Source organism: Thalia democratica, chromosome 8 (genome assembly GCF_965202585.1).
Source record: "Thalia democratica chromosome 8, ktThaDemo2.hap1.1, whole genome shotgun sequence".
Classification (NCBI taxonomy): domain Eukaryota; kingdom Metazoa; phylum Chordata; class Thaliacea; order Salpida; family Salpidae; genus Thalia; species Thalia democratica.
Genome location: NC_139172.1, coordinates 34,579,752 through 34,595,843, shown reverse-complemented (window position 1 = coordinate 34,595,843; position 16,092 = coordinate 34,579,752). Strand labels below are relative to the sequence as shown.

Below are 16,092 nucleotides of genomic sequence, written 5' to 3'. Positions count from 1 at the left end.
ACATTTATTTTTGCAATTTTATTGAAAAGCAATCACTGCTATAAATGGCAGTTAACTTTATAAGGAAGCAAAACGCAAAAAAAAAGCTTAACAAAACGTGACTTCAAACAATAGAAAAATTTTCGTTTCCCAACCGATCTCAGTCAAGTTTAATGTAAAATTTTTGCTCGAATAACTTAAAAGTCAGCTGGCCCTTCGTGCGTGTCGACTTTCAAGCAGCCGAATTGCGCTGAACAATGTTGAATTAGCTTGCAACCAACTTGAACTTTTGCTGAAACTCGGCACGCAACACGACGAGATGCAAGTCGTGTCGCGCATTAAGCCCAATGGCGAATTAGCCGCAGTTTTTGTGTTTTCAGCGTTTAATTTCGCGATCGCGCAAAGGTCGAGTGTAGATCGTGTGAGAGAAAGTTTGCAAGTTGGAAAATAACTTAATTCGCTTCCATTTACCAATGATCGTGCACCGCTTGTTCGGTGCGTTGTTTTTTTTTTTGTTCGCTATTTTAAAAGATTACTGCCGAATCGGGCCGCCCGCGAGCTTGAACTTTTCTGTCCTTTGCCTGGCCCTCTATTTGCACGCAAAAAACAAAATAAAACAAACTTCGTGCTAAAGAGGCCAAATTTACCCATTATTTGCTATTAACTCTCACACACAATAACGACCGCCCTTTCTGCTGAAAGGTCGGTTTAAAGGTGACGATTTAACATTTTTTTTTTTTCAGAAGACAAAAGCGTTCACAAACGCGAATATATAAATAAAAAATCCCCTCAACGCACACAAGTAAGTCCACTGAAGCCTGAAACTGCGCGCCTTCGACAACAACTTCCGCATTTGTTACGACACAATTACCGCTCGAAAGCCAACAACCAACTACGACGCTCTCCCACCTCAAGGAGAAAGAACCAATCACATCTTCGGATCCAACTAGTTTTAACCAATGGAAAACGAGCAGCAGATGGTCGACGTCGCCTCCAGCCCCTCGGCTTCGGGCTTCTCCGACTCGGACCACTCCCAGGCGGCCTCGCCGGCCACTTGCGTGAAAAGCCAGAACGGCACTCCGGCCCACGTGAAAAGGCCGATGAACGCGTTCATGGTGTGGTCGCGGGGACAGCGGCGCAGGATGGCTCAGGACAACCCCAAAATGCACAACTCGGAAATTTCAAAGGTAACTTGTTTGTTTATTATTTTTTCAAGTCATGTAGTCTAAAATAAAGTTTCATGTTCACGGCGTTTTAACTTTGAATCATTTTCAATGTATTTTTATTTATTTTTATTCAGTACTAGCAATAGTGAAAACTATAACAACTTTGCTGCACTGTTACTCGCTAAACAAGCTTTATGCAATCGTCGTTGTATAACTTTTGTTATAGATTACGACTCGCACTAATTACTATCTGCAAAGGTCATGACTGCTCGCGTCGAGTGCTCTACAAATTTCACAGCACAAATTACAGTTTACAAAGGCGAAACGAACCGCTTAGTCATTCACAGAAAGGCAGCACCATTTACGAAAAGCGTAAACTTTAAAAACACAACTTGCAGAATAAAAAGTAATTAAGCACGACAATTCCCCGCCTCCCAAATGACTTGTTTCGACAATGCCAAAGGGTATTTAGCAAACGGCATTGTGCAGAAAGGGTTGCTTCGGTGTAGAGGTGACGAAATATAAAAACATGATTTGTGTCGACAATAGACTTAATCAACTCAATTGTAATCTCACTGCTGGAACGGCTTAAGTCGCGCTCACTCGCTTTTGATTTGAAGTAAGAAGTTTAATATGGAAGTACACAAGACGGGGCCGGCTTCAATGAGTTTTCAGCATTCAAAACTCGCAACAGTCGCACTTAGGCGCGCTGCCAGAATTTGTGCATAGCTTGCCGTTGGCTCATTTTTTTATTGAAGTCGCTATCAGCGATCAATTATGTACATTGTCAAAGGCGGCCTTATATCCAATTTTAATTAAGATCATAAATTATCATTTGTGTTTTTTTCTTTCTTGGCGACTGCTTGAGCGCATAAATGCTTAAGCTCACAACTTTTACTGAAAAAGACGGATGATAGCGCTTAAGCCTTTATTTTTTCTCATTCGTTTCGCACAGAAAGACACGTATTCATAAAAAAAACAAATCAGCTGCGCCTACATGTTCGACTTTATGTTAATGCGCAAAATTACAGTCTGCTGCTGGCCGAATAAAGGAGGGAAATTAACGTGTGAATGGCGAAATGTAAGAAAAGTGTACACACATGATAATTACTGATCACAGTTTCCTTCGCACGCAACGAATTCCCAATGACGTTCGCACGCTTTCACATTAAAACACACACAAACGCTTTATTCAACACATACACATAAACTACCGCGCCTGTGTGCTCGATGTATGGTTCTGCATAGTCGTTCAGCGCATCACACCCGTTGTATTTTGTGTAATGTCACTGTGCACCACCGTGGCGTGAGTTACTGCATTACAGCAGGAAGTGATGCTGGTTTTTGTTTGTTGCTGAAAGACAAAACATTTTGTTTGTCAACCGAAAGTCAAGCAGGTTTTGAAAAGCTTTTTTTGGCACTTTTTTTAAATTGAAATCAAATTTGTTTTTTCATTTTAAAGCTGTTTCATCACGTGCCGTTGTTAAACTATATATGGTGTTCGTTGTATGAAAAGAAAATTCTCCCTTCCAACCCCTATTGTGCTAATTATTGTTACAACTATAATCGTTTCATTACTTTGCATGTATGCTGAACAAAAGGAAAACCGCGAAGTTGCCTCAAACTTCTACGAACTGCTGTACACGCAAACAGCCGAGACTAACCTGCACAAAAGAACAGCTGAAAATTTATCTGAATTTCAAGACGTTTCTCTGCTCACATCAGTGTGTTCGTAGCCCGAGGCGATACGAAACGAGCGGAGATACAATGAAGCGGTTTGCGGTGTTGTGCGCTTGTTTCATTGTAAAAGTAAAAACAATCCGCCTTTGTATCGCTCGTTTCGTGCATTTTATTGTTGCGCATGAAAACGATGGTTTTAATTGTTCGATTGTGCCCGCACTGCTGTAATAAATAAAGGATTTTCGATTATTGTTTTTTTATCGCGAGACGTGTAAGCTGTTTGTGTTGAACTTTTTATTCATTGCTTTGAGTTTGAAACAATGTAGTCAAAAATAAAAAAATGAAAAAGTTGCGGTTTGACAGCGATGCGCGGTAGCTTTCTTTGTACGTTCTGTAAGTCAAGCCCGCCGCGAATAACACTTCGAAATTAATTAAATCATTTCATTTCGACCGTGTTAAAGATATTTTTCCATTAGTTTTGTATCAGCATTTGGAAACATTACCGAACCGTTCGGCTTAACACCGAACGAATTAGCTTGAACTTTTCGTTTTTTATAGCGAACAACGGCCCGTTTGTTCGCAAATCTAAAGTTCACCGCCGCCTCTATTGCCTTTTATGAGTCTGAATACATTTGGAGGTCGCCGTGCAAAAAGCGGGGCGTTAATCCCGAAAATTACTGGGTTAAGCCTCAATTACGCGGGGTGGAACAGAATGATGACATCAAAGAGTGTCAATCTCGATGAGTGACTCGAACTTTTCGTTTCAAATCTCCTTCGGTTTGATTGATAAGCGCGCAGTGCAACTTTGATTGCTTCAAACAGGAAGCTGCGAGGTTAGGCTCATAAGAAAGAAAAATCAGGCAAAGTAGCAACACCCTTTTTTTAAGCTCGCTTTTTGAACGAAATGTCAGACAAAACATGTGAGAGGTGCCGTGTTCTAATGTAATTAATAATGGAAGTAATTTGGTAAACATTTTGCGCTACATATCAAAATTAATTTGTGCCTAATTTAACTCAATTAAAATAATTGGTACGACAAGAAACTTTAATAAAGACGCAGTTTAATCACATAGAAAGGTCAAAACTACTATAGTAACCAAGAAAACCTTTGTAAAAACATAAAATAAGCTTACAAAATGTTGTATTAATATTTGTAAAAATCAAAAGTCATTTGAATTAAAAACTTTGTTAACAATAGTAAAAGCAAAAGGCTAAAATTTATTTAAAGTTGTTCTGAATATACAAGTGAGTAATTAGTTTTTTTTTTTTGGCTCCAACTGTGTTTTATACAAAAAACACCTTGTTTTTAACTAGTTTCTTAATTTTTCTAAAATTTAGTTCGAACTTAACCACTTAAACAAGTATGTATAAAAACTTATTTTTTTCAAACGCAACTCTTGTTGCTAACACTTTCAATGAACATCAAGTTGCCAACAACTTTGTATTGATTACCAAAAAAACAAACAGAGACTGGGCGCTTCGTGGAAACTGCTGAACGACATGGAGAAAAGACCCTTCATCGACGAGGCCAAACGCTTGAGGGCGCTGCACATGAAGAAGCACCCGGACTACAAGTACCGGCCCAGGAGGAAGCCCAAGGCGCTGGTCAAGGCAAAGGACAGGTTCTCCTTTCCAAACTTTCCCCCGTCCCCTCCCCACCACAGCCATCACCCCGAAGCGTCAGCACTGGCCCTCCACCAAGCTGCAGGTTTGTATTAATAAACTACAAAAAATTAATATTTTTTATTGTTTTTTTATTGTTCCAAATTCAAATGTTTTGCCAAAAAATGATCATCATAACCAACCTTTAGCCCATTAAGCTTAACAAAACTTTAAATGCTCAAAATTTATTTTCGACGTGAAAAGTTTTGTTTGTTTTATTTTTGTTACCTTCAAAGATTCAAACAATACTAAAAGTAAATTTCAAGCATTGTTTTTGATACTGTGTTGTGAAACAAGCTAGACACTTGAGTGTTTCTTCAAATTATTTTGTAACAAATATGTGAGTTGTGTACAGCAGACAATAAGATTACTTGAACTTTTCCAAGTAACTTACATAACACACAATGGTTGTAAATTTCCAAAAATAAATCAAGAGTTACAGACAGTGTATACCTTTTGTACGAAAAGTAATTTGAAAGCCATGTATCCGCAATCGAGCAGTAAATGTGTAGCCGAAAGCCTTTCAGTGCTTTCATGCTGACAAAAGAACCGAGAAGTCTTTAAAACCGCCTCAAAGAAACGCTCGCCACCACATCCATGAAAAACATCAGCTCTTCAAACTGCAAGCAACACTCGTGTCACCCTTAATCCCTTTGATCCATTGTGCCGCGATGAAAGGAACGAACGAAAATAAAAACAATTTTCGGGACGCATTTGTCTTTCCCAACAATGGAAGCGGAGAACACTTTCAATTTAGAGCTCCCCCACTCGCAATTTCCAGCAAAGTTCAAAAGCTTCTTCGGCGGAAATGAGGCTTTTCGAGAGCTCGTTGTCACATTTTCGATTGTCATCGCATTTGCAGCTTAAACTGACAACTGCTCGAAAGAAGCACTTTGTTCTCGAGCGACAATGACCGTTTTATTTTAAGCGACGGAGAATGCCCACTTGAGAATTTTTTTGGGTCGTAAATAGCTGAGTGTCGAATTTCAAACTGTCGCGAGACAATGTCTTGTTTGTTGCTACATTTTAAACTGTACTAATAAAAAGGATTTTTTGAGCTACAGTCGAATGTTTGAAGAATAAGACATGATTTGATGTTTTTGCAAACATCTGAAACATTATGCTGAAACTAATTTAATAAATATCAATGCTTTGTCGTATTTGTTTTGACATTTTCTGTATACGAGTTTTAAATTTTTAGTTGAAAGTCTAATACTAAAAAGCTACACAAATAAGACTTTGAAGGTATAAATGTAATAAATTCATCAGAAAATTCAACAAAGCCTTTTGAATTTGCATGTTCTTTCATCTTTTCTGCACTAACCATTGTCTTTGTTCTCAACAAAGTTCAAAGTACTAGAAAAAAAATTGTTTAGATCCAAAAACATAGCACAAAAAAACAAAACATCAGTTTAACTTATGAAAAACTTGTATGCATTCAAATTGTTTATAACAATCAAATTACAATGATTTTCATTGTTTGTATACAACATAGAGAATCGTTTAATTTGAAAGCAAGTAAACAACAATGAGAAAAAAAACACACAATTACTTTTTTTTATTTGATAATATTAAAATTTAATTTTCTCAACAGCGAACGCGGCCCACATGCAAATGGACTCGATGGCCGGAAAGGCGCGGGCAGCCGCTGCGGCAGCCCTACTGTCCGGAGCCCAACTGTCGCAAGCCAGAAACTCCCCATTAGTCCCGCCGACTTCCATAGCCAGCTTCCAGGGGAATACCCAGCAAACAGCAGCCAATCAGCTTGCGACGGCCATCGCCCACAGCAGGCTGGCTGCGGCCGCTTTGTACCAGAACTCGGCAGCCCTCTACTCGCAAACCAGCACAGGTGATTTTAACTTTTAATTTGTTTTATTTCGCTGCTGGTTCAGGCGCAGTTTAAAGAATTATTTTGAAAAAAAGCCCTTGCATGGCTGTGTACTTAAAATAATAAAGTTATTTAAGTTTATTAAAAGTTTACAAAACTGAATAACACTCTTTTTAAATAAACACTTTACTTAACTTTAAATTAAAATTTCAATTTTTGAAGTGTAAATGTTAATACTTTTTTTTTTTTACAGCCCCTTCTTCACCTCTCTTGTTCAACTCGCCGGCCCAGACTGCGGCCCAGGTCGCCGCCGCGGCTTTCGGCGGGGGAAACCCCTACTTCCCCTCCTCCACCGCTCTCCACAACCCCTTCGCCTACATGTTCATGCCGCAGCCCCAAGCGTCCCGTTTCCAGGCAACCACGCCACCCAGTGCCCACCCCATCCAGGTGAGGACCCCTACCGCCATCAAGAGCAACCCGTTCGGGCCCCTGCCCCTGTCCGCTTGAAGTTAATATTAGTTGTGGGAAAGTACCGAAAGCAGGAATTCATCTCGACTCCAGTCAACAGCATGTTGGACTTTGCGAAGTTTATTGTATTTTTTAATTTTGATGAAAAACGTCGTGTACAGTTTTTATACATTTTGAAATTTTGTCGTTGCGTTCTCATATGCTTTCGCATTGGTGGAGCGCACGCGTCAGTTCACGAACATTTTCACGTGTTGACTTTTCACATTGTACTCTTTACGTGTTTTTTTTTTTTCAATGTTTTTATTTCATTTTTATTTTGATGTTTTTTTTTGGGTGTCGTAATTAACATACAACGATCTGGCGCGTTTTATCTCTGAAATTAACAAGTTGATTTATAGAGAAACAAAAGCGCTTAGAAAGCAGCAGCTTGCTACTAACTCATGGTGAATGGTGTTGTTTTTTTTCAAAGCAGTAAACATTCAAAGGTTGTACTTGCACAAAAATCTTTTCAAAAAGTTAAAATGTTCTGCGGTAAGACGAGCTCGCTGCTTCTCGGCACAAACCTAAAGTGTGCACAAAAAGTGTGCATTTTAGAACGATGTGCACAAGGCAGCCGACGAAAGTGTAAATAAAAACGGGTGTTTTAGAGTGCATGTTATTGTGAGCTAGACAATTAGATAAAATGGTGAACTAAAAAACGCAACTTAATTCTGGTTGCAGCTAAACATACTAACGTATTATATTACTTAAAAAATTGATGAAAATCGGTTCTTTTTCAACCGGTTCGAAAATTATTAACCAAAAAAACAAACGCACACCCAGTTTGCTGCTTCACACCTTTTTTATTTGAAAAAAAAAAAGTGTGAACGAAAAAGCTGCTTTGCTCGTGTGAACACAAAAAGTCAAACTGCTGCTTTTGACTACTTCGGAGAGTGAAGCGAGTTTTTTTATTGCAAACTTTTTGAGGTGTTCAACTAATTAGTGGTGGCTTGTCAACTCACAAAAGGACTGAGAAACTGGCTCGCAGTAGTGCGAGCGATGTTTTCTCTAAATTTTACATTTTTTTTGTCAGTTTATTTTTCTTGTTAGAGTTCAATGATCGATCGTGGTTTACTGGCTTGAAATTTCGTTGCATTTAATTGTGTAACTTTCTTTATTTTGGAAACGCTACACCTTGTTTTTATCAATGTAAAAAGTACAGTTTCTATCTATGTATCGCAATTTGTTTTAGGTATTTTGGTGTAACAATTTCGAGCTTTTATGTAACGATAGAAACATCTTATGAGTTGTAAAACATCTTTTAAATTCAATAAAATTTTATTAGTCATTACTGAAAAGGCATTAATTTTTGTGATAGTGATACTTTCAAAATATAGCATGTATCGTAAAATGTTTGGTGTACATATCGTAATAAAAACAAAAAAAAAATTGGTCTTTTTTATTTATTTAGAAATATTGAGTACAGTAAACTTTAAACACTAAAATATCTAATTTAAAAAATCAACTATTAAGCTTTTTGTATGTATCATCAACACTCTGCTACAAAAGGGCTTTAAACAATGGGATAAAATGCAAATCTTCATTCAAAATTCCAGGAAACTTGAAAAACTTTGCCATAAGTCTGATAACTTACCAGCCAGATTGCAACACAAAATTAAAATTTAAGAATAAAGTTAAGTCTCATTCACCACACACAACACTACAAACAATGCAGGGCTACAAGTGCTTATACAATGAACACAAAACTTCTGCGCCGCCGCAACAAAAAGCACAAAAGAATCTGAAGACAACAAAAGCTTGTGAGGAGAATTTGGCTTTTTTCGATTTCACCGCTTCGCTGGGCAGGTGAGAGGGCCCGGGGCGGTCAGGTGAATGTAGAAAGACGCGCAGTTCGGCGACAATCCGCCCGTCTCTCTTTGTTTCTCACGCGATGCTTCGATGTTTCGTGTTTCGCTTCCAAAACACGAAACAGCCATTTTAGCGCGGCTCCTGCGTTGAAAATAAATCAGCTACACAGTGGAAAGTTTTAAAAGCTTTTGATAGTCTAAATGTTCTTTAAAATGCTTATTCAAAAGTAAAGTTTTAAAACAATCTGGTTTTAATAGTTTAAACTTTAAATTTCATTGATGAAACTTTCTTACCAAAAGAAAAGTTTCGTGTAAAGTTTTTATGCATGTGTGCTTTTCAAGCATACCTTGTGGTTAGGAATAAAAATAATAACCGCTTTATAAATCATTTTGACCAAATGTTTTTAGAAAACAATTATTTCATTAGATTGCATTAACAAAGTTTAGTTCAAATTTTTAAGCTGAATTGTTTTAAAAGGATTAAACTACAGCGTTTACACTAAGTATAAGTTTTTATAAGCAAATAGAATAATCAAAAAAAGAATTTATTTAAGACCAAAGCCAAGCATCATTTAAGTTCTTCAAAACTAAATAAACACTATTAAGGATTAAAAAAGCAAAGCATTGTAGGCATACTTGTTTGTACATAACTTAAAAGTAGTTTAAATTCCTTTGGTTTATGCTTGTTAGCGTTACAAACGATTTAATGTCTGCAAATAATCGTTTGTAAAACTTGTAGTCACATGCTAATAAAACTTAATTTTAAAAGTAGTGAATTTGAATATTATTGAAAACTTTTAAATAATTTTTGATAAAATATAGTTTTTTTATTTGATTTTTTTTTTACTTTTATATAATTTTCTAATTAGTTTGCAAATGTTTAACATGTTTTTTAACTTAAAAAGTTAAAATGTATTGTTTTTTTTATAGAATAACACTTTAGTTTCTACTACTTTACTTACAAATCTATACGTACTTATTACAATGACTTTTATAAGTTCAAATGAAAAAAGACATGATATATAAAAAACACTCTAAAACATTTTAACTAACTGTTTGTTAATAGTTCTGTTAACATGTTTTTTTCAAAACACTTTTTTATCGTTACAACGGTTGAAATGTTTAATGAAGAGTTAATAACTTTTATTGTTTAATAAAATTGCAAGTTATTTAAGTCATTTATATGCAAGTAGGAAAAACTCAGTGTTTAACAAGTACTTACTACTTATAAACTACTTACACACCACTTGTATAAACAAACTTTGATTTATAGTTCAACAATATGTAATTATAATAAGTTTCTTAAGAACTTGAATACTTTACTTTAAGTTTTTTTTTCTGAAGCCTTTAGAAAAGTAAAATATAGTTTTAAGTTCACGTTAAACGTTTAAAACTTACACTATAAAACTTTAATAAACAGTCTATTTAGCCTTAATATATTTTTAAATTTTAAATAATATTTTTAAATTGTTTACAAACCCTTTTCAAGCTTAGCTGAAATAAGGAAATTTTAGTATATTTAACAGTAAACAACAAGAGTTTTTTTTTCTAAATTGTTAACAAATTATTATTTAAAATAAAACAATTAAAAAGTATAAACAAAGGTTGTATTATACCAAAAAATCAAATTTTAAAAACTATGTGTTGCTTATACCAGAACTATAAGTAAGATAAATTATTTTTTTGTGTTAACTTGAAAATACGAATGATTAGAAAATAAAACTGAAGTTTTTTATAGTTTATTTTAAGCTTAAACTCATTTATAGATATTTTTACAAAGAGTCATTATAACTTTTTACTAAGTTTTCAAAAAATCCTTTACCAACGATTTTATGATGTTAGACGAAAGAAACGTTAAAATACTTTTAACCAGGTCTCTTAGAGTTCAAGTAACTTTTCACAATTTATTTGAGTAACTTTTAACTTATTAACTAACTTTTTAAAAGCACTTCCTCCCACTTGGTAATACTAAAAAAGATTCAAAAAGTTTGATTGACATCTCAAAGTTCAAGTAATTTTTCACAACTTTTCTGAATAAATTTTAACTTAATAACAAACTTTTCATAGTGATACATCATTCAATGCTAGACAAAAAGAGACTTTGAAAACTTTTGCTAGACATTCAAAGTTCAAGTAATTTTTCACTATATTTTTGAATAACTTTTAACTTATTAACTAACTTTTTTATAGGTAATACCTCCTACAGAGTCAGACAAAAATAACTTAAATACTTTTAACCAGACAATTCAAAGCTAAAGTAATTTTTCACAAAGTTTTTGAGTAATTTTTAACTTATTAACTAACTTTTTTTAAGTACTTCCTCCCACTTCGTAAGACTGAAAAATATTCGAAAATTTTAATTGACACCTCTATTAATTCAAGTAATTTTTCACAATCTTCTGAGTAACTCTTTACTTATTAACTAGTTTTTTTTTAAGTATTACCTCCTACATCGTTAGACAGGAAGTTCCGAACAAAACTTCACAGACGCCATGAATCAAAATAAGTTTTCAACGACAACTCAAAACAGCGCTTAACTCTGCCGTTCTCTTTATTCATCATAAAATCATAAAGTGCCTGGCAAACGAACTACCCACATTTCAATTTTTTTGCACAATACACAATGTGTGGCCGCAACATTCTCGGCACTTGAAAAATCTTTTTATTTTGACAAATGAGCGCACCTGCTCATAGGTACCTGTGTAGAGTGCTTGTGAAACCTGCGAACAAGTATTATCTGCCAGCTTAATGAATTGCTTTCTTGTAAGTGCGAGAGATTATTAACTCGCTCGACGACCATCTTGAATTGTGTTGAAAATTGCATTAAATATGAGTGTCTGTGTTGTAAAACAAATTTTTATTGTTCCGATTTTTTCAACCTTTAGCTGCACATAAACTTAGTAGAATCTAAAGAATTTACACACTATAATCAATTTGTTGTTTTTGAATCCAGACTTTTATGACAGTAAACCTGGCGAATTTTTAAAACAGATTACTGTAAACATAAAAAAACCAAAGATGATTTAAGTTTCTAAACGTTTAAAAAAAGTATTTTGATGAAGATTAGTTTAGTTTAAATAACGTTCATGCTTTATACCTAAAACCTTGTTCAAAAATTGTACAAATACTATTAAACTTTGTTACGAATTGAAATTTGTATATCATTAGTTATAAAACAAATAATGTTTTTGAAATTATATTTGTATGTAACTTATTACCAGCTTAAGATGTATGGTTTGGTTGAACTGATAAAACTTTTAAGTCTTTTGAATTACTTCAAAAGTAAACGTTTAATTTTGAAGTAATTCAAAAGACTTTTAGTATCTAAGAATTCTAAGACTAAAGAATCTAAGTATTCAGTAAAAGTAAATTTATAAACTTACTTTTACTGAATACTTAGATTGTTGCAAAAACTAAAGCAAGTTAAGTAAAAAACATCTACTAATATATAACTACTTTATTTCTCATAGAAAAATATATCTAAATGAAAATAAGAATAAGTATATTTTATGTTTTTAATTGTAATTATAAATAAGAGAATCTTTATAAAAAAATTAAAACTTTTAGATAAACGAGTGTTTATTTTTTAAAGCTATACTTTAGCTAAAAAATTATTGTTGTATGAGGTAGAGAAAGTATACTGTAAACATTTATCTGCTTTATAATTTATTTTAGTTGAAACTTATTAACAATTATTTAAGTCTTTTATACTTTAATAACGACAAAAATTTGTTATTCTTGTAAAAAGTATTAAAACTATTTCCGTTTTATACTTTTAAATAGCTTATTAATATTGCTTCACTCATAGAATTTTCACTAAAAGGATGTAAAACATTTACGAAAAACATAAATTAATCTGTTGTTTTTACGTTTACAAATTAAAAAATCACTAAATTTTAGTTTTAAAACGTTTATAAATAAATAAAAATAAGCACGAAAAAGCTGTTTTTAGATTTATCTACAGTCGCTTGTAAAAGTTAAAAATAAGATTAATATATTGTACTTTACATTCAATTTTGACTAATATGTGTGTAAAGGCTATAGTTTTGTTGTTTATTAGATTACTTAAGAAACATAACTACTGTATGAGGCATAAACTAGCTTGCATACTAAATAATTTTGATGAGCTCCTTCATGGGACTAAGTTTTCAGATACACTCACTTAAGTTGTTTAAAATGATGTTCGTTCAACTTAACAATTAGAATATATTACAGCGAATTTCAGTTGTTGACTGTCTAAAAAGTCATATTGATTTTATTAATCTCTGAATAACTATATTTTTTTATCTTTAATAACTTTTACGTTTTGTCTCAACTTTAGTTTAAGTCTTAACTATACAGAGAGTTTAAAAAAAACTAAAAAAAAATTACCACTTTTTATTTTTAAGTTTTACGTAAGTATAAAAGCAGTAAATTTATGTACACAAGTTGCGTTATCAAAACTAATTCAGAATTAATCAAAAAATTCTAACATCTGTAACCTTGACAAAACATGAATTTATTAAAGTGTTTTAGTGGTTAATTAACCTTGTGGAGCTTTTGCACAACTTTTTAGTCAAGATTTTGTTTCTCCTTAAATTAAAAAAAAGATTTATTGTTTTTTGTAAAATTAAATAAGAGTATTTGCTGAACTATTTTAAAACTTTAAAATGGTTTAAAGTTTTCGTTGATGTAAAATTCACTGGTATTAGATCAGTAAGTTTAAACTGTCAATATGTATTTGGTATTGATAGGTAGACTAAACGTTTTCTATATAAATTTAAAGTTATTTTTATGCTTTTGTTTAAACATACAACAAAATAAAATTGTAAACTGATTCTTCAATCTGTTTAAAAAATTAAAACAATTGTTTAGCGTGACAAAATACTTTAAGTAAAAAGTAGTTTCAGAACTAAAATTAAATTTATGCTTATGCTAATTAAACAATCGAACTCGAAAGTATAATTACTACAAGTAATTACATATTGATTACTTAATTTAAAAAGCTTTATGGAAGTATTGTTTTTACTACAAAAAAAAAAGAGGATTGAACTTTTTTATCAACATTTCTAAAACTATACATGCATTTTACTTTTAAAAACTTTAAGTATTGAAATTTTGTTTAGGTCAATTTTTATAAAAACTTTTATTAAAAATTACAGGTTTATAAAAGAATTTTCATTATTTTATCTAATTTCTACAGAGAGTTAAAAAAATTCAACATAATAAGTGTAACAACTTAAATTTTAGAAGCAGAAATTATTTTACTTTATTTATATTTCAAGCATTATTTTTACTGTATGTCTTTTAAAGTTGTTGTAGCATAATTTAAATAAAATCTGAGGCAGCTTTATCCAGCGAAAACACAACTTACTACAATTAATAAATACAACTAAACGTAATTCAATTAACTTGAATAAATAAAACGATTGTTTTAATTAGTAATATGAAAGGTATAAACTAGTTAGCACTTGTTTTATCCGTTTCAAGTTTACAAGGAGAAAATTCGATTTATAAGTTATCCTGTATTTAATATAAGTAAGAAAAGAACGAAGGGTATGACTAAGTTGTTTAAACAGTTAGCCATACATTTTTTATTTATTGATCAAACAAAGAAATTTTCAGAAGAAAAAATTGAATACTTTCAGTTATTTTAAACCAACTATTGTAATACTCATGCAATTATAAACTTTTTGAATAGTTGTTTGTAGTGTAGTGTAAAATCACTTCATAGAACTTGTTTTTTAAAACAATATTTAAATTACGTTTTGTGGTAAAATTATAATGAGATGTTTCTGTCTGGTTAGATTTACTATTTTAAATAGTATCAACAAAACTGTTAAGAAATCACAATAAACTATAACCATCATCTTGAAAAAATTCAAACAAGCAACCACAGAAACGTGTATTTCCACTTAAAACAAAGTAAACATGCAAACATTAAAAGTTTTCAAAAACTTCTGCTTCCCAATTTCCAATTAGCGCCTACCTCACAATGACTCATTCAATCAAATTATGCAAGTTCAGCGATCAACAAAACTGAAATTTCAAACTTTTTCTCCCTTTGAAACGCTCACAGTGTTTTTGTTTGTTACTAATCCCCCCACAATGGTGGAACAATCAGCGCTTCCCCAGTAAAGCAAAGGAAGCTGCTCGGTTTACACGATTATTTTGATCGAACATGCTTTGCTTTGTGCTGGGTGTCAAAACTGTCAGCTACTTGTGTTACTTGCCGAGCTCAGATTTTTTAGATTTATGTTCCAAGTTTATTTTTAGTCGCAAATGTATTTTTAGCTCTTAAACTACTTTTGTTTTAAATGTATTTTAAGCTCTAGTTAGACCTGGGCAAAGTTAAGAAACAAATAGTTACTGGACTTTGTAGTTTTTGAAAAACTCAAATACAATACTTTTTAAGATTTAGATTAAATTTGGTCTTTTGACTAAGTTAAAAATAGTATTCATTGAAGTTTTTTGTTACTAAAAATTGGAATGACCTTTTTTTTTTTTTGTTTATTAGTATGAAATCTACGTACCCTATTTTTTCTACATTAAAGCAACAATTACTTCTATGCGTTTCATAATATGTTTTACAATTTAAGTACCTAGGCACTGAGGTTGGGCAAAACTATTTTTTATCAAAAATTAGTTTGTAGTTTACTTATTTTTGAATACATACTTTGACAACGTAAATGTAGTGTTAGAAAAAAATGTGCTTAATATTTTTTTATTATTGTCAAAACTTTCAAACATTATTTTAAAGTTTCACATATTGGAATATTTGCATCATCTAGCAATTTTGTAGCACTTAATATTTATCGAAAAATTAAATAAAATTTATTGTTCTTAATTAATCATTATTTTATTATAGTATTTATTATATGTGTCTTATTTGTTTTAAACTCAATAGTTGGATTTTTATTGTTGTTTTAACTATTGTTTATAAGCTATTCAAAAGCAGTACAATATATTCAAGATGCTTCACAGAATGTAAAACACTAACAGTATTTAAGAATTTTATCCTAATAACAATATAATCTGCAACTTACTACAGAGTATTTAATATTTCAACACGACAAAATTAGCGCAGACAATACACACCGAAGCCATATAGACAGTGCAATTAATTAGCGCGAATTAGGCGGAATTTTGACAATAGCCGAGGATAAACGGCAACCTTTTAACACTTCGCATTTACACATTTCCTACAGCTACACGCACCGCCAATATAAAAGTCCGGATGCGTTGAATTAAGCCGATGTGTTCATTTTGTTGCCGTTTGTCGGGAAGTGGAAATATTATTTTCAAAGGTTGAACAGTTTGAGACAAATTTGATGGCAGGCGACTGTGCATTGTGTTATGAATACTGCGGTTTTTGAGTTTAATGTAGATTAGGTTTTAAAGTAAGTTAATGTTATTAGCACATTGGGATATTAATAATAGCGTCGGTCGTAATGGGATTAGTTCAAAATAGAAAAGTTATTTG

At 32.4% G+C, this 16,092-nt stretch overlaps 1 protein-coding gene across 1 annotated transcript; it reads left to right on the top strand.

The window, feature by feature from the left end:
* Window positions 1–784: 784 nt before the first annotated feature.
* LOC145842798 (uncharacterized) lies at window positions 785–6,967 on the top strand. Its single transcript, XM_082950280.1, has 4 exons — window positions 785–1,166; window positions 4,293–4,533; window positions 6,082–6,336; window positions 6,569–6,967. The coding sequence occupies exons 1-4, from the start codon at window positions 939–941 to the stop codon at window positions 6,820–6,822; spliced, it is 978 nt and encodes a 325-aa protein (XP_082806406.1). The 5' UTR covers window positions 785–938; the 3' UTR covers window positions 6,823–6,967.
* Window positions 6,968–16,092: the final 9,125 nt, after the last annotated feature.

Excerpts from the sequence above, each read along its gene's own strand:
- LOC145842798 (XM_082950280.1), top strand. The coding sequence starts at position 939 with ATGGAAAACGAGCAGCAGATGGTCGACGTCGCCTCCAGCCCCTCGGCT. Across the intron at positions 4,534-6,081 it reads GGCCCTCCACCAAGCTGCAG|CGAACGCGGCCCACATGCAA; the intron begins GTTTGTATTAAT and ends TTTTCTCAACAG. Across the intron at positions 6,337-6,568 it reads CTACTCGCAAACCAGCACAG|CCCCTTCTTCACCTCTCTTG; the intron begins GTGATTTTAACT and ends TTTTTTTTACAG.